The sequence below is a fragment of the Haliotis asinina genome, chromosome 4 (genome assembly GCF_037392515.1).
Source record: "Haliotis asinina isolate JCU_RB_2024 chromosome 4, JCU_Hal_asi_v2, whole genome shotgun sequence".
NCBI lineage: Eukaryota > Metazoa > Mollusca > Gastropoda > Lepetellida > Haliotidae > Haliotis > Haliotis asinina.
Genome location: NC_090283.1, coordinates 80,341,186 through 80,362,814, shown reverse-complemented (window position 1 = coordinate 80,362,814; position 21,629 = coordinate 80,341,186). Strand labels below are relative to the sequence as shown.

Sequence of the window (21,629 nt, the reverse complement as noted above, 5' to 3'; positions counted from 1 at the left end):
GTGTCCTGCCATGATATTGCTGGAATAATGCTAAACGCGTTGTAAAACTCCACTCACTGACACTGAAAAAGTTTATATTCGTTGGTGATACATTATTTATATTGAGACACTAAAGTGAGAATATATTAATCATAATGCTATGATTATAACTCTGAATTAAACTGAAAAAATCACGAGCACCGAAGTAAAATCAGACATGGTGGTGGCTATCCTGTTGCCAAATGTACTGTTCACTGACCCACGAATCCAATATGCGTCTAGAGGGGAGGTAACTCTAAATATCGTATTCTCAACACCAGGGGGCTCTGTGGTTTGTAAATGGACGACGCCTAAAAATATACTTGTCAAGTTAACCCGACGAGTGTGATTGACAATTGATTGTGATTTACAGGTATTTGTGTGTTCCCTAGTCATATATAAACGCCTTTACCTGTATGTGTAGGTTTACTTCGATATTATCGACCATATTTGGATAATTCTGATTACTTTGATTCGTAGTCGTACAGCTACTTGCCAAATGACTTCTCTAACTTAGTCTCAGAAGTTACAATAGGAGTGCTCTCGTTGGATCCTGATTTTATTCATTCTTAGCCTTCTTTTTGGTTATTCAGTAACAGACTGTTCTGTAGGAGTATATATTGCTGCCATCATGTTTGAAAAAAAACAAAGAAACGTCTGTATGGCTGGAAACATTATTAACACTGATTGCATATCATAATCAAAGGGAGATTTTTAGATACTTTCTGATCACTTGATATTTTAGGCCGTTGATAATTTGATTAATTATCTCACTATAGTGCCTCCACTCTTTAGTACAATCCTTAGGGTTTGGGGTAAGGGTTAGGCACCTTTTATGATCGGTTAGGGTTAAGGGTACAGTTACAAAATACTGGATACCTTGTGTCACCCAAACGCAAATCCTAACTCTTGCCCTAACCCTTGCCCTTACCCTAAACCAAACCCTAATCCTAACCCTAACACCAATCCTAAACCTATTCTAACCCAAACCATAAAAGATGGCAGAAGGTATCAGGTATTCTGTAATCTTGCTGGGTTAGGGTTAGGCATACCCTTTACAATCCTTTGAGTTAGGGTTTGGGGTTAGGGCTTGGGTTACGGTCTGGTACTGTTTCCCATCTGTAGGAGGTGCTGTATAATCTGAAAAAGTGTGCCAGGTAAAGTGCAGTACTCCCAATGACCACATAAAAGATAGTCAAAATCAGTTGTTAATGTTAGTGTGTGTCATCTGTCTTCAATCACTAGTGGTGGACTTTATCTATCTAGTAGCTGCAAAATCCTGCTTTTGACAAATCAAAGGTTTTCAGAGGTGACATGATTTTGGACTACAGTGTTACCACACTATAAGTTATAACGAAGCAGTTTGCTGTTTCTGTGTATTTACAAAATAGGTAGGGATTGCTTGTCAGTAGGATGTAGGTGCTGATTGTTCTCCTCATTATTTGTGTGTTAGTTTGCTAGGGTCAGATTATCCAACTGCATGACATCCTCTGGAACTTCCAGATGACTGTTATGTTGGTCCAATCTCCATGTTCAGTCTGTTGCATCAGGTAAAACCATTGCTGCAAGTACTGTGGTGTGGATTATTCAATATAGGTGGTGATGATGATGATGATTAAACTCTCGTTTTCAGCATGATGTGTTAGTTAAGGCTTTTAATCTGCTTGTAATCATGATGATTCATTGTTTATATTCTGTCAGCACTGCCTAGCATACTACACAGATTCACTACACTGTTAGGTGTAGGGGATGTGTCAGTATCTTCCTGCATTATAGTGATGACATGCTGTGGTGTGACATATGCATGTTTCCCATGCAGTAGATAATACAGGAGATTATACAGGTAGATAGACAGGGCTGTATGTTCGTTGGTTTCTTTTTCGACTTGCGATGCACATGTGCAGAGCATGTAAAAATATCTACTGACAAACTTCCTGTTTGGTTGTATGCTTTACCGATAGTATAGACACACTCCAAAGAACCCCCCCCCAAAAAAAAATCACAACAAATATAAAGTTTTATGTCGAAACCAACTTATCTCAATTTTGTTATGAAACAAGGACTAGGTGTGGTGAAATAAATAGCTTAATTTATGTTAACAAGTTCTTGTGTAAACACATATCACCACCACTGTCCTTCCGGCACATCCCCTTCTCACAACTAACATAAAACAAATTTCTGATGCAGCTGCAACCGAAATAGGACATCAACAATTAAAAAGCAAATTGATGTATGTAGTCAGCTATGAACAGTTGTCACACGTAACTAATTATTTGATTATTTTATTTTGAGTATATACACTATAGGTAAACATATGACCAAGGTTTGCCAGCAGATATTTTCTCACACTTTGCGCATTGTTCTCAGTGCTCTTGGTTAGGTACCTCCTCATCTCTTGGCACAGATCAGGAGAGAGTCTGGGTTCTCCATGAGGAGCAGAGTCCTTCTGATCTTCTGGGTAATGCAGAAGGCTGCTTTGTTGGGGAGCCTTCATATTATATAGAAAGTTCTTGGTAGGTTCAACTAGGCAGCGTTTCCTGAGAGAAGTCCCATTTACATTCTGGGCTGCGTATAGAGCGGGCAAGGGCCTTACCAGCCAGACTGTGCCAGAACCATCTAAATCCTTTCTGCTGCATTTCTATTTTAATCTGTAAAACACATGTTTAGAGATTAAAGAAGTCCAGCAAAGGGGGTTAAATTCGTCCCCATGTCAGCAACAAATCTTAGTATTATTCACAAATTGATATATACGTTTTCCCCTGTCATGTATGATGCATTCGTTGATAAGCGAGGTTATGGTACCATAGTTCTCCAGGTATAGTGCAACCCTTAGTATACGGCAAACAAAATTCACACGCAAGCTTTCAAAACCAACACTCTAATTTACACACCTGTGTCTGACCCAACCCTCAGTGATGCATATCATCAGAGCATATCAACCCTCAGTGATGCATATCATCAGAGCATATCCTATAGTTTGTGATAAAACATGTTCATGTCACAATATTTCTTACAATGCTTGGTGCCTTTTTGTGTGTTGACATGCTTAGGTATCACAGGTTAGGTCACCTGTCCAACTGATAGGGGACATCCCTTGTTACGAAAATGTGAGATCTACATTTAAGGTGACCCGTTTTCTCAGATCATTCATTTTAGGTATGAAAAGCTCACCTTGAACTTGGCATTCAGTATATATGTATATATGACAGGTCAATTTGAACAACATGACCATTATTCAAATAGGACAAATTGTTATGTTTAACAACTTCATGCATCACTCCTGCTTGACAACGGTACAAGAATCTGTATGGCAACATCGCAATCATGCAATAAAGAAGTTGTTATCCGTATCAGTTTGTCCTATTTGTACACCTCAACTTCTAAAATGCCACTCAAACAAGATAACCATTATTCCCTGTAAGGTGTTCTAAGGATACCACAGTATATGGTAATTCATTTAATTCTCCAACAGTTTTAGCCAAAGGCAATAATGCATTGAAATAATGTTTTTTCTTCATAAAATTTCAAGTGGGAACAAACAGCTAATACCTTCTTGTCATGCTCACCTATTTTCTTCTTTGTTTCAGTGACAGATCCGAGCATCACGTTCCATCATGGGAGACAACCATAAGTCTCTCTATGCCAAACTCACAGTTGACGTTGTCATTGGACCAGTTCTAGAAAGGGTAAAGTTTCTCTGTATTGTCTTTTGTCTGTCAGGGCGGTTGCGTAGTCTAAACTCACTCACTCACTATTGTCTATCATGTTTATGTGTCTATCTTGTTACACACGTTGGTACATGAATGTATATTTGATTTTATCCTATTTTCAAACACATGTTGAAAATCAAAGATAAATAAATCAGAAAGAAATTGTTATAGCATGATCAGATCAATAACAGTTACATATGTATGTATACATAATTAGCAAATGGTGCTTATCTGGTTGTTTATGTTTTTATACTGCATCATTCATCATTTGAATGCATGCATCACTCCGACAGTCCTTTTACCCAAACTTTCAGCTCCAGACAATAGCCCAGAACCCTTGCAAACTTTCTGCAAATTTTCCACAGATTTTAGTGATATTATAAGGACTAGAAATATTACCTGAGCCAAGTTAACTGCAAATAGTAACTTCTGCGTGCTTAGTCCAGTGAATATTGTACAGATCAATGCACCTTGCGTATGACAATTTACCTATGTTTTTGCGAGTTCCTCAACCAATTCAGTGTCTACCATGAGGTTAACCTTGACTTTAATGTTTTCCATATGTTCATTGTTTGTATCTCTCTGTGCAGTTGGAGGGAAAGGATATATCAGCTGCACAAACTCTCAGGGCTGCTATAGGAAAGGTACGTGATGAACAATGCTGACAATTTTTAAACTTTAATCTCTCAGTAGCATAATTAATACACTTTGATGGAATTCTGCTTTATCTCACAGTTATCAATGATTATCTGCATCAGGCTTTATTGGGTTGTGTTTGAGTAGTGTGACCTGATGAGTTGAGTGTTTGCCTGGCACAGTAGTGTCCTTGGTCAGATTCCTCATGGATACAGTGTGTGAAGCTTTTGTCTGATGTTTGCTACCATGATGACTCCCTCAGTTGAAATGATGGAATTATCAGGTATTAATCATGGTCGCTTTACATTGTCCACAAAAAGTCCAGTGTCTGTGCTAATTGTGCTCTTACTGTGAAACTACAGCTTTACAGTTCCTCTATATGGACCATGTCCACGTGGTTTGTTGCAAGCATTGTGTCAGAAGATTATGGCAAGCAACCTAACTGCATTCTCATGTGTAACAATTAACGTCAGTGGTTTTTGATCAAACTGTTTTTGTGTTTTGATGGAGATCAAGAGGTCCAGGAAAATTTGATGGATGTCAGCTGTGTCAGCGTGCTCTCCACAGTGTACATTTTCTTTAAGTGTACACACAAGTGCTTATGTTTATGTCATCATAAACTTATCAGCAGCACTAAAACATAGTGTAGTCATTTTTTTCTAAAACAATAACTTCACTAGCTGGATGTTTAATCACTGACACAAAATGACTGTCAGCAACATCGCCTTACATCAACATCGCTGATACAAAACAACTGATAACAATATTACGTTACACAACATCTTTGACCCTAAACAACTGACAACAGCATCGTCTTACATCAACAACTTGGAAACGAGGCGCCTGATAGCAACGTCACCTTACACAACATCGCTGACCATAAAGGACTGACAACAACGTTGCCTTGTATCAGCATCATTGAGCAGAATAATCAGAAGTCCTCCTTTCCATTTGAACAAATTAGGAAATGGTAGTCTGTCAGTGGACAAGACTGTTTGGGGCTTTGTGGAAACAATTACCTAGTTAGTCAATAAAATACGGCTTTCACCAATATTTGAAATATTTTGATTAAGGTATTAATGTATGTTCCGCTGGTGTTGACAGGCGGACACGTCACTGCCTGGGCTCGCCTTTGACTTCCTGCGTTTGTTGTTGAGGAAGGCAGAGATCAGTGAGAAGGTTGATCTATGTGAGACACTCCTCCGGCTAGGGGGAGCCACAGAAACAGAGGGTAGGTCTGCCTTGTATCTACAGCAATGGTGAATGCATTCGCCTGATGAGCAGTCAGTGTAGATGTATATGTATACATCATGCAATTGTTTTTGTGAAACAAAGTATGTGTTGTATCAACCTGTGTAAGTATCTTTTGCTAAGGCTATCTATAAGTGACGTCACTGGGCATGTTTGGTTAGAATACCTATGTAGACTCTAAATGTTATGGTTCTGTGGAGATGAAGTGGTTCTGAGTTTGGAATTAGACACACATAAGGTCCATGTTCCTTACAGTACCATACAACAACTCATCAATGATTCAATGCTTTAGGACAAAATGGGCCAGCTTCTATGTGATGTTACTGTAAACCTCAACTAACTTCATATGATACTGATGGAAATGATCTGGGTCAGCCGGCAGCTGTTCAGGCAAGAATAATGTCCGAGACTGTTTCAAGTAGTTTCTAGTGATGTCCGTGGTTGAGATGTGAGCAGTAGTTGCATGAAGACATGCTTACCATGTCCACTAGGGGCGGTGGGGTAACCTAGTGGTTAAAGCGTTCGCTTGTCACGCTGACGACTTTGGTTCGATTCCCCACATGAGTACAGTATGAGAAGCCCATTTTCTGGTGTCCCCCACTGTGATATTGCTGGAATATTGCTAAAAGAGGCATAAAAATAAACTCACTCACTCACTACCATGTCCACTGCTACTATAAAGCAAATCTGAAGACTGTGGCAACAATATTACCATCTGTTCCAGAGCTACGGATTCCACGGTCAGAGCCCATCTACCAGGAACTGAATCACTGTGCTGGGGATCTCAAGAGGATACTCAGTCGCATTCCAGAACAGATCTACGACAGAAAGCAGTTCTTGGAGACAATCAAGTAAACAGATCTAAAAGCTTTAGATTCAAAACACGGCAGACAGTTCTAGTAATCATTGATTGTCACAGATTTTTTTAACTGCCTGTGCCGACAAGGGAATGTTGAAGCCTGTTTGTTCTGCTTACATCTTACACGTCTTCAGAAATGACAAGTCCAGTGAAGTTGAAACTTGACCATGTTGCAACATACATGATATTTTGGATTACACTTTCTCCATAAACCAGATAAGGCTCTGTTGAAATGCGTTGTGTATTCATTGACAATCTTGACATGCTTCGCCAAAGAATACTGAAGTTAAATGTTTTCTTTCAAGAGGTTAATATCACGTTTTTACAGTATTTATCAATCAGTTTCTGGCTTTCAAGTAGATATTTTGTGTTTGGGATGTGTTAAGTATTTTGTGGGATATGTGTCAGTTTTGGCACATTAATCAAATGGCATATTAATCATAAGTGAGCTTTACTTCACACAGCTTGCTATGCTCTCTCACTATAACTTTGCTATCATGAACCATTGGCATGTTTCAGGGAGATTGCTAATTCCATAAAGACTCTCCTGGATGCTGTGAACAGAGTGATAGGGGAGATGGCACCCTCTGAAAACGGCAGCAAACAGGTAGGTGGTTACTTCACTAGTACTCACTGTGTGGTACTACATGGCAATCAGCCATGTATAACTGCAGTCTAAGTAAACTTCGTCTCAGTGTATTTCGTTACACTCCACCACTGAGTCTAACAAAACCTTATGGGAGTTCGCGTCAGGTAACCTTTGAGATTGACCAATCAGAATACAGCTTACCGAATCGCGAAAGTGCACATTCGCACATCCCTTATGAACTTTTTATCTTGAAAAGGTTCGTACCCAAATGATTCCGAATGCTATTTAGCGTACGATCGCTTCCGGGTGATGCACACTGCGTGCGTACTGCCATGACAATTGTGAGTAAACAGTTGCTGAAAATAGTGTTTTGACAATATTCAAGGATGTTAATTAGCAGAAATACGGGCTAATGGTAACCATGTCAACAGAAACCCAAAAGCATATATACTGCAGGTCAAATAACTGTTACATGCTGATTTTTGTTTGTGGAGTGATCTGTGTCAGTGACCTGAATGTTTTGAAAGTCCGTCAGATCCCTAAATAGTAGCCGTTGTCTGATTGGTTCAATCTATTTAACTGTCTCGCATTTGATTGGACCGTCATTGGTTGCTCAAAGGTTACCTGACGCGACCTTCTGCCAGGTTTTGTTAGACTCAGTGGTGGAGTGTAACGAAATACACTGAGACGAAGTTTACTTAGGCTGTGTATAACTGGTTCTCCATATTTGATATTGATCTTCCCATAAGCTGTGTAGTGTTGTATAAAAATGTATAGGAACTGACGTCAGCTAGCACACAATGCCCTATGCTACACTGACGTCAGCTAGCTCACAATGCCCCATACTACCCTGACATCAGCTAACTCACAATGCCCCATACTACCCAGACCTCAACTAGCTCACAATGCCCCATACTACCCTGACATCAGCTAACTCACAATGCCCCATACTACCCAGACCTCAACTAGCTCACAATGCCCCATACTACCCAGACCTCAACTAGCTCACAATGCCCTATACTACCCAGACCTCAACTAGCTTACAATGCCCCAAACTACCCAGACCTCAGCTAGCTCACAATGCCCCATACTACCCAGACCTCAACTAGCTCACAATGCCCCATACTACCCAGAACAAAAGTGAGTGTTTTATGCTGCTTTTAGCAATATTCCAGCAATATCATGGCGATCCCTGAATGTGAGTAGTGTCATGAGTCAGAGTGGTAGACTAGTGTATGTAGAGTTGTTTCCCTTGGCTGTCAACATAGATCTTATCATCATCATTATTCCTGTATGTGGTGGGAGCTGTCTCTTGGTATCATCTTTCCTCAGTCTTTTACTTTATCACAGTGGGCTAACTATGGGAACCCTTCATCTTCCCTTTTATAAGGCTGCCACTCTGTGATACACAGTTTTATACTCTTCATTTCGTGTCAGCTGTGATTGACCCTCCCTCTTTCTTTCACAATGGCAGTCTCTAACAGAGTTGCTTTACTATGACTAAGTGACTTTACATCAGACCTTGAATTTGCTTTCCCGCGATTTGTAACGATTGTGTCAATATTGGTGAAATGAAGGTTCCTCCCTCATGAGAATCAGCATGATGATGTTTGTTGTCTGACAATTTGATGCCATGAATTATTCTGTTGCCTGTTTCAGATTCTTGAAGACAGAAAGAAGGACTTTGTTCGATATTCCAAGAAGTTCAGCAACACACTGAAGGACTATTTCAGAGATACCAACCAGTATGTATTGCTATTATCACCAGTCTTTTCTGATTCCATACATTTTGATTTCTGATTCCACTTGTAGATGCCTGGGTTAGATAGATTCTCCATTCTTCTACTGGTAAGCATAGAGAGATCAGCTGACATGATGACATCAGGCTAAATGACATGGGAAGATATTGTGTTTGTCAAACACCTGATTGTCAGATATAATGACAACAGTGATGTAGTCTGAAATGTTCATACCCATATATTCTTTACACAGTCTTACTACAAACACAACCAGTTCAGTGTTTGAGGGAATGTTAGCTCTCATGTTTGTGCTGAGACCCACCTGTGGCCAAGTTCTGTAGTTTATACCAGGGTTGCGTGATGGTGGGTCACAAAGTTATATTTTTGGGTTTCTCAGCACTATACCAGTACTTGAGGAGTGCTCTGAATTGCATCATTTTGAGCTTTGTCCTTAAGCTGTCATAATGTGTCGGAAAAAGTGTTCAGAATGACGTTTGTCCAGCACAAGGTTCCTGTGTAGACCAGTTCATCTTCTGAAATTCACGCCCATGTCCTCACCTCCTTTTTCATTTTCAAGATTCACTAAAATTTTCTTTTCAGAAATCAAAATGTGTTTATCAGTGCTAACTACCTGATTTACCAAACCAATGTGATCATGAAGACAGTACGACAGGAGTGCTACTAGAACCCACATACATCATCCTCATTCCTGGCCTAGGCTGAACACTCTCTGGCCCTGATTGGGAATCTCCAATTACAACCAGACATCTGTAACAAAGATCCAAGAACCTTTTAATCACCTAGGTTAAGGTATACTGATTTTGTGAACAAGTATTGAATTACTCCGAGGATCATTCTAACTGTTCATGCATTGATATGGTGAAGATGCTGGGTGGGGTGTGTTGGGTTGGGGTGGGATTGTTCATGGATGGTACAGCTTCTAAATATAAAGATACAGAAGAATATGTTTATAAGATCTCATGAACATTTTTTCCAATGTGGACAATATTAATGTTGACTTGATCTTGAAATTGAGTTGTTGGTGGTTTTAGAACAATTGCGATATTCAGGTATCTTACAATTCACCTCACTGTTTCTGTGGAAGTCTTCTTGTGAAAAGTTATGCTCTTCTGGTGTTGGACTGAATTTGCATACATGAACTCCAGATGTAGATCTATAAACTGTTTCCATGGCAACTGACATTTTGGAAAAATCAGGAAAAATGAAGGTGTATTATTATTTGTGTGATACTGTAATTCCTTGGAACAGTGGGTAATGTATAGTTCTCTATAGATATTGTGAGTAGCACTTCTTGTCGGGGTTTGGAACAAATTGAAAAATGCCATATGTCATATAGTGATCTTTCTTAAAGTACTACCAGAATATGGCAATGATAGTATGGTGATTTACCTGTGTTTGTTTTGTGGAGCAAGGAGACTCCTTGCAGGACTAGGATAGCAAATGTGGTCCTCATTCAGAACAACAGAGAAATGTCGAAACATTCTTACAGAAAGTCTGAGGATAATCAGGGGGCATTGGTTCTTGCATATAGAGATCCACAACTGAAAAGAATCTGCAAATGGTAGTCTTTGATTTGAATGTTTCAAATTATTTGTGGAAAAAAGTGGCACCCAAATTTTGAATGCACCCTTGTTAGTTCTCATTAGGTGTAGTAGCTTTTAGAACTTCTACACATGTTGGAATTGGCTGTTACAGAAGCAAACATTTGCATTATTTTTATTACTGCGCCTACGATGTAAGAAGTGTATTGCTTTAGAAGGGTAGGTAATTAACGTGTCATATTGTTGGTTGTTATTGAAGGGACGTAGTCAACTTAAACCATGCAGTTGCCTACTGCATCATCAATGTGGGCATGTTAGTACTATAGAAGGGGAGGTAATCAGCTCACACTACTCAGTGTAATAAGGTACTGTTAGAAATAGAAAAAAAATTGGTTTTAGGTCGTTACTCTGTATCCCTCAAATGTACACATCTGGAAATAGGATATGTTAAAATAACCCACTTCAGCCTAACTGGGCATTCAGTGGTATGCATAAGAAGATATCCAGAAAAGCATGTTTACTCTATTATCAGGATAAACTTACATAATTTGACTGGCTGCTGAAAACAATAGATGAGGCTATAGATAGCAACTTGGTCGCTCAGCCAGGTATGACCAAGGAAAGACGACTCACCTGGCACTAAATACATGCGCGCTTACTGGCACAAGGGGTCATCTCAAAGATATTTTGTGCTTTTCCATTTGTGCTTAATATGTCTCATCTGTTGATTGACATACAAAAGAGTTTGATACCTGATACCCACAAAAAAATGTTGTATTAAATGTCTCAGAATATATAAGTGGCATGACCAAAAGAAGATGGACAGGACTGGATATTGTTACATATGTTAGGACATATCGTGTACTTCCTTACTTTAATTCCTTGATGGGATTATCATATCTTAGCTGATATCCCCAGCCCTACCCCTTCTATCATCTGCTTCACCCATCCAGGTTTTGCTTTTGAGGTGACCCCCTCCTACTTGTTTCTTTTTATAGTGACAGTGAGACTCCAAGTTAGATGCATCCTTAACTGTTTCAGCTTGGAAGTTATTATTTTCTTTACGACAGCTATCATTTATAATCAAGCTAAGTCTAATTTCAAAATGGACATTTAAAAAGTTACCTTCATAATACAACATCATCGCTCACTAATTTGCATAAGGCCATGGTTTGTTCCAAACAAGTCCCTTTGACTTTAAAAAATGTGCATTGCTCATTTCGGCATGAATCTCTCCTCAGTAAAGTCATTTTTTCATGTTTTTTAATCTCCCTACCACTGGAACTGTAGTTAGGCCGAAGTTGTTTTACCAGGTATTTCACACTTTCGCATATCAACTGCATACGTTGTCAAAATGAACATGAAAAAAACCCAGTTTTTTTCTATATCTGACAGTACCTCTTGTACTCTCAGTGTGGGCAAATTGCTGTTAAAAAATAATCAACTTATATGTAATGGGTTAGTGCGCTTTCAGTGTGGGCACATTACAGTCCTAGAACCTGCAACCTATGCCTGCACCTACAACATGTACAATGTTTGGAGTTTATTGTTATTTAAGGGGAGGTAACTGAGGGTTTTCTGTAGTTTTGTCTCCTAGGTTCCTTCCAAGTGTTTTCAGGTGAAAATCTCTAAATCTTGAAAATAAATTTTAATGTATTAAGCTGCAAGTCATTATTGGCAGCGTTGTGTTAGTGGTGTGGTGGGACAATCCAATTACAGCACCGTATGTTTCCTTTCATTTGTGCACTAATGGGACATATACTGTAGTCCCAGCGCTGTCATCATGTAGGGCTGGGTTTGTGTATGTGTGTGTGTGTGTGTGTGCATGTATGTAATTAATATGGACGGAAATAATGTACTCTTTTCTGAACTTACAACACTTCATTCATTTTGTACCAAACAAGCTGTTTCGTAATTTGAGATTTTGTCTTAATTCACGTGGTTTATTTCATTATGCATTGACATTCTTTTAACAAAATACATTTGGAAATAAACACCCCAGAAATCCAGTTGACATAGACTGAAAGACTTGAATTTTAAGTTGATAAATATAAATGTATATTTGCCGAAATCAGCCTGGTATAGATGAATCACTACTGCACTGGGCATCTCAGTGAACTGATGAATGTAAAATATCAGCTCAGGCTGGAGTACACTAAGCTTCAATGGGCAATGACATAATAACGTGACATCTTACAAGTAAAACAGAAGAAAGTGTTTTGCCACTAGTAGTACATCAGGTTATTCTGTCATCAGAAGTGAAGAGTACTCAACTTCTTTAAGTGGCATTTCAGAAGTTGGGAAGCACAATATTGTAGAACAAACTGTATGGATAACAACTTCTTTTAATTCGTGAGAGTTATGTCTTGGTACAGGCTTTTGTACCGTTGTCATGCTTGACAACGGTACAAGAATCAGTACTGAAACGGCACTCTCAGGAATGAAAGAAGTTTCTTCTGTATTTCAATGACTGTCTCAGTACCAACCATCTCCATGGTGATTGGACTTAACAAAGTTGTACCCATCCCAACTTCAAAGCTTCTTCCAAAATACATGTCAGCTTCTAGACCTGTTCTTGTAGTATCACATGAAAGCTGAAAGGGGTGTTAAGCTCCATCCTCCATGCGCTATAATTACCAACTAGTGTATATCCTGACTGTAGGAAATAACAGTATTGGCGTTGCAGGTGTTATTCAATAGCTTGGTTAGATCCCAGCTGGAAGTTCCTATACAATGAGAGCTAGCTCTACACGATGGTATGGCACAGGCATGGGCACAGAGTAATTAGAGAGTAATTAGTAGTTAACTGAGCTTGTACTCCTTGGTACATCATACAAGTAATCATACAAGAATAACTGTAATGTTTTGTTCAGGGGTTGTTCAACAGCAAGTCAGTTGCCCATGTCTATACTACTCAACACTAGTTAAGGAACACCACAGTTCATTAGGCTGTTGTTGTATCCACCAGCCAGAAAGGACAGATTGACTTTTGTATCGTGAAACTATTGCCTTTTCCTTCCTTCCTTTCAGAAATATGTTAAAAGAAAGTGTGTGAAATTACTGTACCCAAGATTAACTTACATTTTTCAAATAATAATTTGTTATTTTCATTTGTAACGTTGTATTGTGTTTTGTACATGACAGATTGCATTCATGAATTTTTTTAATGTGATTGAATTTGAATGATAATGCACTTAACAGTATTTAATACGTTCATGTACATTGTTGCCTAGTGTTCTCTCCCTTGGTTATATATATCAATTGAAGAAGTAATGTTTATCATACAGACATCAGAATTTGAAATTGGCATGTCTTGTAGTGTTGTTGGACAAGCCACACACCTATAAGGTAGAAATTCATTGCAACGTATCAGGGGCGGATAAATCTTTTTGAGAAAAAGGGGTGCACAGTTTATCCATTTACATGAGAGAGTCAGTGGTCATTTATAAACTTTCAGGTCAAAATGGAGGTGCATACACACATATGTGCACCTGGATCCGCCTATACATATGTTTTTGCTGGCCTGAAATATGATTGTTTTGTTGGATTTGTATAAAAGGGAGAGAACTGCTGTTTTCATTGTCACTGGTTGTGAGCTAGCAGGTTTTGCCTCATGGGAAATACATGGGTGTTGCACTAAACATGGGGGTAAGCAAGTAGTAATAATTTTTGATACTTGAAATATGATGTACATATATCTTTATCTATACACATATATCAAATAAATATTTTATCTTAAATACAAATGTTAAAATAACACTTTTGTTTTTACTTTGTTATTTTTTTGTTCTCTGATGTTTGTTCTCCACCTTCATCACATGGCGGAATAGGGACACAGAGAGAGAGGGTAGCTGACTTTATATCCACTTGTAGAATTCACTTGTAGGAGCTCTGTTGACACAGGGTGGAACAAGAATACAGGGAATAATAGCTGACTTTATGTCCACTTGATGAGTTCACTTGAAGGCAATTCGTCAACACGTGAAAAAACATATATGCAGACATCCCTTGTAAAAACAATACACCTCGATGGAACCAGCTTCCTCTTTGCATTTGATCGCAGCAAGTTGCATTTACTGACAGTACCTGCTGTACACCAGATTGTCTTCCCTGTGTGCTACATGCAGACACTTTTTACAAGTATCTCTCGGGTCTCTCGTGAGGTTTCAGTGACAGTAATTTTTGAGACGTGACTGCTGGAATGTCAGCGCTCTAAAAGTGTGTCAAGGGTGTGATACTGGAACTACTGACATAATTGAAAGTACTTGAGGCACTATTAATCACATGAGTGTAATAACAAGGTCAGTTCAGTGTTACGGTTTTGATTCACAAATTCTCCCCATTTACAAAACCTGGTCTTTGGTGTGACAAGCAACAGCATTAGCCACTTTACTACCACATGTGGGATGACGAAAGTCAACACACAAACTTTCACACAGTTTCCACTTACAATATGATTTAGTTTTGAAAATGTGGTGTGTTCAAAAACGTGTATACCAGGCTGGTTAAGTGAGTGAATGAGTTCAGTTTTTACTGCGTCATATACATTACAGCAAGAAGTTGGCTTCACCCACTGTACCCATATGGGAACAAACCAGGGTTTTCACCCCCAGGCAACCCCCCTATTGCAATTATTCTAGTACTTTACTTGGACTGAGTCCCATCCAGAATTCGAACCCAGACCATTAGAGGATGGCACCTAATCACCAACAGTCGGCCATCTAACCCATTCAGCATTTGTAGATGCTGTGATACAATGTGAGTTGAGCTTTACGCCCACTCAGCCAAAATTCCAGCTATTTGGCAGCGGTCTGTAAATAATGAGTCTGGATCAGACAATCCAGTGGGCATTGATCTGTGCAATTGGGAACCGATGACGTGTGTCAACTAAGTTGGCGAGACTGACCACCCGTTCCCGATAGTTGCCTCTTCCAACAAGCATAGTCACCTTTTATGGCAAGCATGGGTTGCTGAAGGCCTATTCTACCCCAGACCTTTACAGGTTTGTGATACTATGTACTCGTGGAAGTCACCTAAATGGCATTGTGTATTCCTGCCTTAGTTTTGTTACGGTGTGGCCAGGATAGTGCCTCCACCCCTAACTCCATGGGCAGACGTTGCATTGATGGTGGAAGTCTGTTGGGATGTTATGCAAGATCCAAGTACTGATACCATGAAAAATATTAACTGCCCTTTGTATAGTTATGACAATAACAATAATAATGAATGTACTTACTACCGCACGATACATCACACCACCCTGGATAAGCCAAGCTGCCTGTTAGGTGCTAGAAACTTAACATTATAGTCACATGACATCTCACCGGGTACCAACTTCCTGCTGAGTGAGGAGAGACAGGTTTCAACGAACTCACTTGCCTTAAGGTGAGACCACATGTGTCCTATGTGCTTCGTTGTGGAGCAGGACCAAAGTCCTGGAAACTCTCATGCATCACTCCGCCATACATGGTCACTCATCCAAGGATACTCCAAGGATACTTCAACTGTTTGTTGACCTGAGCACTATGTACAGGACAACGCGTCACCACTCATTGATGTTGAACAAACTTATTATCCCACACAACGTGTTTTGCGGGGGGTATTAAAATGCACTGGTGGTGTATTAGTGCCTTTTGGTAGTTAGGGTATTCTTAGTGAAACATTTTTCACATTTCCATGGCAACAAGTGTGACTTAGACTTAAATTGAAGGTAATATGGATGATACTGAGGACTGTGTCTTCTTCTTGTGTCTAGTATCCACATCCATAACAAACAACAAACACATGATATACATATTAGTCATATTTATGTACTGTACAGCAGAACGGAATCATACAAAACAGAAGACAAGCAACAGCACATTGCTTCTAAGCCAAATGCAGGACTCTCATTTCTGTTCATACTGAATAGCGTCAATATGACAGCAGTACCCTGCCTCAGTAGTGTCCGTAGTACTCTCAGAGTCCAGTCCAGTTTAAAGCAACATGCCCAGTCATCCAATCTGCCTGTCTTCCTCCCAGATAATACAGATATTAGAAAAATGGTTCCTGCAAGGCAAGGACAATTTAATGTTTGTTCTACAAAAACTCTTGGTCAGTATGCCAGCAGGCACAAGGTATTGCCATGGAACCCAATTGTCTTGTTATCACAAACTAATTAAAATCAGAGTTCTCACTACAGAGAAAAATTATATTACACCAGAACTGATGACACACCATTCGATGTTACATCAGAACCCATTTCTGCAAACTTTGAAGAATAAATGAAATAATTCGATGGCTGCAGGCTAGTGACAAATGAAGCATGGTTTTACACTACTGTAAGTTAAGCTATCTTCCAGCAATGTCATAGTGGGGTAAACAAGAATGGTCTTCACACATTGTACCAATGTGAGGAATTGAATCTGGGTCTTCAACATGGTGAGCCAATGCCTTAGCACTGAGTACTCCACCCCCCTGCCTAAAGCTAGAGACACAGACATAGACCAATCAGAAAGCAGCTTACAGGTGCCATGCAGTTTCTAATTATTGAACTAACTGTTAAAAAATATTTAGACTGAGGTTTGAATTGAAAGTGAAAGCTTTACTCTAGAGTTTACTGGTTTACCAACATTGTATTTCATGGCAGCAAGGGTTGCAAAGTCTCTCCTGCTCAACTAATAATCCTGTTGAAGCCCACTAAATAAAATATTGTGGTTCTAATTATATCTCTCCAAGATTTAGGGTAGGTATCTAGGAAATTCTTTCTAACATTTTGTAAGATACAAAGTACAAACTGATAACACGTTTATAACGTGTAATTGCTTATTCAATCATTTGAGGGCACCATGTCCACTTTCCCCATCACAGCTTTATCTTATTCATACTGCCTAAGAAAATAGGGTCAGCACCAGAATTCAAGGGTCAGTAAAGTAATCAGAACGGAAAAAAAATTTTTTAGGCCTGAAGGAACAGATATTTGTGGACTGACTGACATTCATTAGATTTTTCAGGGTCACGTGATGAGAGTAAAACATTCCTCTCATCACTTGTCTTAAGTCTGAGCGGTTAGAGGAAAGCTTGCTCCAACATGGCCAATAATGGGATGTTCTCAGATCTCTGGATCTTACTTCTCACTGGTGGTAAACAATTTCAAAGAGACTGGACAAAACATCTAAAACAGATTTCAATCACAAATTATTCTTTGTTGTAGCACCTTAGTGAAACAAACTTATTTGTAAAACAAACACCTAGATCTGGCCTAAATAATGACGACTCAAAACATTATAGATTCACCTGATTCCCTCATACTCAGTATTTTATTTGATCTGTCATGCAACAACTGATTAACTAAGTTGATGAGAAAGAAATGGAACATTCTCAACCCGTTTTCAGTGCTATAGCTTAACCCTGAAGATATCTTTCAGCAAATATTCTTACACTTCAAGCCAAAATAAATATACACAAAGAACTTTGGTAAGCTCCCCTGACTTATTTAACCACAGAATGACCCTGATCATAAACTGTTAGAGCATATCTGGGACATGACTGGTTGTTGTTTGCAACAAAGGGATCCTCCTGTACAGAATAGGGACGGCAACAGGTGAAAGTGATTTCAGCTGAAAATCAGCATGGCCAACTTGGTCCAGGATCAATTGATTTCCATTTAAATCTGCAGGTTTCCACAGATTTGTGGAAAACTGAGATCCCAGACAGGACCAGTTGGAAACCTAGACTGATGCTTCAGAGTATGAGGAGACTTGTCACACAGTCACAGAGACTTTTCACATGGTTGTTAAAGTCAGTGAGTGATTGAGTTTAGTTTTATGCTGCACTCGGTAATATTCCAGCTGTATGACAACAGTCCGTAATAATCAAGTCTGGACCAGACGATCATGGAGGTTAAACTCAGTATTGACCTTGAATTGTGTACGATATGCAACATTTTGAATGTACACATTTACCAATAAACTGAACATTAAACATTCCAGGGACACCACTTACATACTCAAACTTCAAAGTTTCTTAAAGTTGGTTTTGAAATATCATTTATCAAGGCTTGAAAAAGAACGAGTAAACATCATCTGGCTGAAAAGTTTCATGAATACATTCAAAGCTGATGACATCCATCCAGATTTTCTATAATACTACAGTTGATTAATTATAGCACTACAGAGGAACATGACAGATTTGGGTGGCCTTTAACTATTTTTTTCACACATGTGACAGTCACTTGCCTTCTGCTTAAATACTTCACTACACACTTTTATGAAGAGACTCACATGAGGGAGAGGACGGGCAGGAGAAAAAAGGGAAAATATGCTTAAAAAGTTAGATTTCTTCTTGAGGAAATAAGGGCCCCATGGATATCACTGATAGGGGTTGTAAGACATATACTCATGGAAACAAATAAGGGAACACATGAAAGTACAAGTGTTCCTTTATTTATTTCCAGAATTTAACCCATACTGCAATTAAAACCTCGTGAAGAAACCTGGAAAAGAATGAAGGAGCACGTTTTCCCTTGTTCGTTTATATGACTACACTATAATACAATGTTCTCTAGTAATTGTTTTAGTGTGATATTATAATTGGTGCAATAATCATTTATCCATAAATATGCAAGCTGAATAATTTTTCTTCTTTCTTTTATATATATACTCATAGAAAAAAATAAGGTAACAGACTAAAGTACAAGTGTTCCTTTATCTAGTTCCATAATATCACCTACAGTGATATACATACCATGTGAACAAACCTGGAAAACTACACAAGGAACAGATGTACTTGTACTTTAATGTCTTGCCTTATCCATTTCCATGAGTAGTTTGAGACTTTTACCCTAAGAATAAGTCACATAGTTGTGCACCATGTGTCATATTGGTCGCATGACACAGAATAGGTATTTGGTATCTTGCTGATACTTGTCCCAGCTAGACAAGTGTTCAATAAGTGACCATCCTTGCCACTTCCTTGGAATACAGCAAAAAATGCAACCATGCCAACTTAATATCATGCACATGCAGTTGCCATAAAAATATAAACATCTGAGGTACAGAGTTACAGAGCCCAAGAAACAAGAGGGCAGTGCTCACAATGACTTCCTTCACAAAACACAGCTTCCTAAAATCTTCATCAGTATGCACACACTAGGTTCCTTTATCAGCAAGGCCCTGATTTTCAAAACTCTCTTACTCATAAGCTATGACACTTAAGACTATCTTAACACTAAAAGAGCTTCAAAAGCCTACATATGTACTAACATATGGTAAGATTGTAGTGTAGAACACTTATTTAACCAGTGAGCCAGTCAGGGTCCTGATGCCAGCAAGAGGGCAACCAGTGGTGCTCTGACCAATTGCTGATCAGATACATCACATACATGTCAATATTTCTCTTGCTCTATGGCCTTGGGGCCATCAACTCCACCTACTTCTTCAATCTAAGGTAAGGAAGACACAATGTTATTGAACATGTCTTATCTTACCTCCATGTAAAATACTCTCATTTCATTGGTCAACAATGCTTTAACAAGTTTCTGTGTCTCCATTCCCAGGAGAGTTACAACTAGAAAAAGTAATACACGTACTTGCTGCCCCAGAAACAGTCAAACTCTGTCTAGAAGCTATATCACTAACAACCGTACCTTGTCGTAATATGACACATGCAGCAAACAGTACTCAACTGTTCTGTTAGCTGTTTTTTAGTTCACCATGTACATACATATCTTACCGACTTCACTGGTTTATTTAATACAATGTTATACATTGAATAACTTGCAGACTCAACCTAAATATAATCATCCATTTTTATTTTAGTTCTAAGCTTGTCAGAATGACTTTAACTATCCAGTCTGGAGGCAGAAGCCATTTTGTCACATGTCCCTTAGTCAGTAGTGAGGTTATTGATCTCCAAACTAAAAGAAAATGAAAGTTTGTACATATCCCATGGTGTGAGATAAATATGTTACCTGCTTCCTCAGGTAATACGGTCTGATGTATGCCTTGTTGGTGCAGTGTTATACCTCGCCTACCAGCTCGGGTGACACTGCTACACTGAGGCATACATCAGACCATATTACCCTCAAGAAAAGCAACTCAAAATGTCTTGAGTCTGGACCGGTCACCTGCTATACTCGCTGTATGTATTCCTAGTGACGGAGGGACCAAGTGTGTACAAGACTGGGAGGTACTGACAGTGACAACACAGAAAACATTGGTAAGTTGTAGTATAACAAAAGTTTACCCCAAAAGCAAGTTACATGAACTCTTCCCTGACAAGTCTCTAACAGGACAAGAAGGTGGGTGGAGCCCAGTGGTCAGTGCATTCGGTTGTCACACTGAAGACATGGGTTTGTTCCCCACATGGCTACAGTATGTCATGCCCAAGTGTCAGGTCCATGTGTCAGGTCCACGTGTCTGGTCCATGTGTCAGGTCCACATGTCAAGTCCACGTGTCAGGTCCACGTGTCAGGTCCATATATCTGGTGTCACTTGTCGTGACTTGGTCGGAATATTGCTAGAAGTATAAAACCATACTTACTCTTCCACAAGAATGAGTGAGTGAGTGAGTGAGTGAGTGAGCGAGCCAGCAAAGGACCCTAATCCAGCCGACTCGCACGGTTATGTAAGTGAAATACCAGTCAATGTATTATTTTATGACCAAATAACAAAGTGGCCAATTCACGTTTCTAATTCAAGAACTTGTACTGAAACTTGCTACACACACAATACTACAGTTATGGCAAAATCAAAAGGCCCACTAATTTTGTTCCTCATTTGAACATACTTCGTTGCAACTAAATATACAAATGAACAGGACATAGAGAATACCTAAACACTGCCACTGGTTCATGATTACCATGTTTGTTATTGGCCTAGTTTACTGTACTTGTGATGAGCCGATGAGCTGGCACAGGCATACATCCCAGCTGGGGTATATGCCTGTGTATCATCACAGGCAGTGCTGCTTGAAGTTGCAGTCAGTATGTTATCCTACAACAGAACTTGGTGATGATGGAGAAAGTTAGTAGACTACACTACAACATAAACTTGACATATGGTGAGAATCAGGTTTGTATTGCATGGAAATATTCAACATCCCCATCCAAAGAGGAGTAGTATGTGTTCTGTCTGGGACTTGTCACTGGGCAAGAATCTGCTCACTTAACTTGCTCTTGTACTACACAATACTGAAAGTGATAATATGTAATAGATAATGAAGGGATCATGCATGGTGTTTGGGGGGGGGGGGGGACATATTTGCTCAATCTCTATACTAGGGTAA

At 39.2% G+C, this 21,629-nt stretch overlaps 1 protein-coding gene across 1 annotated transcript; it reads left to right on the top strand.

The window, feature by feature from the left end:
- Positions 1-294: 294 nt before the first annotated feature.
- LOC137281966 (programmed cell death protein 10-like) lies at positions 295-14,123 on the top strand. Its single transcript, XM_067813709.1, has 8 exons — positions 295-391; positions 3,606-3,704; positions 4,319-4,372; positions 5,469-5,595; positions 6,340-6,466; positions 6,994-7,081; positions 8,723-8,808; positions 9,403-14,123. The coding sequence occupies exons 2-8, from the start codon at positions 3,633-3,635 to the stop codon at positions 9,485-9,487; spliced, it is 639 nt and encodes a 212-aa protein (XP_067669810.1). The 5' UTR covers positions 295-391; positions 3,606-3,632; the 3' UTR covers positions 9,488-14,123.
- Positions 14,124-21,629: the final 7,506 nt, after the last annotated feature.

Excerpts from the sequence above, each read along its gene's own strand:
- LOC137281966 (XM_067813709.1), top strand. The coding sequence starts at position 3,633 with ATGGGAGACAACCATAAGTCTCTCTATGCCAAACTCACAGTTGACGTT. Across the intron at positions 4,373-5,468 it reads TCAGGGCTGCTATAGGAAAG|GCGGACACGTCACTGCCTGG; the intron begins GTACGTGATGAA and ends TGGTGTTGACAG. Across the intron at positions 8,809-9,402 it reads TATTTCAGAGATACCAACCA|AAATCAAAATGTGTTTATCA; the intron begins GTATGTATTGCT and ends TTTTCTTTTCAG.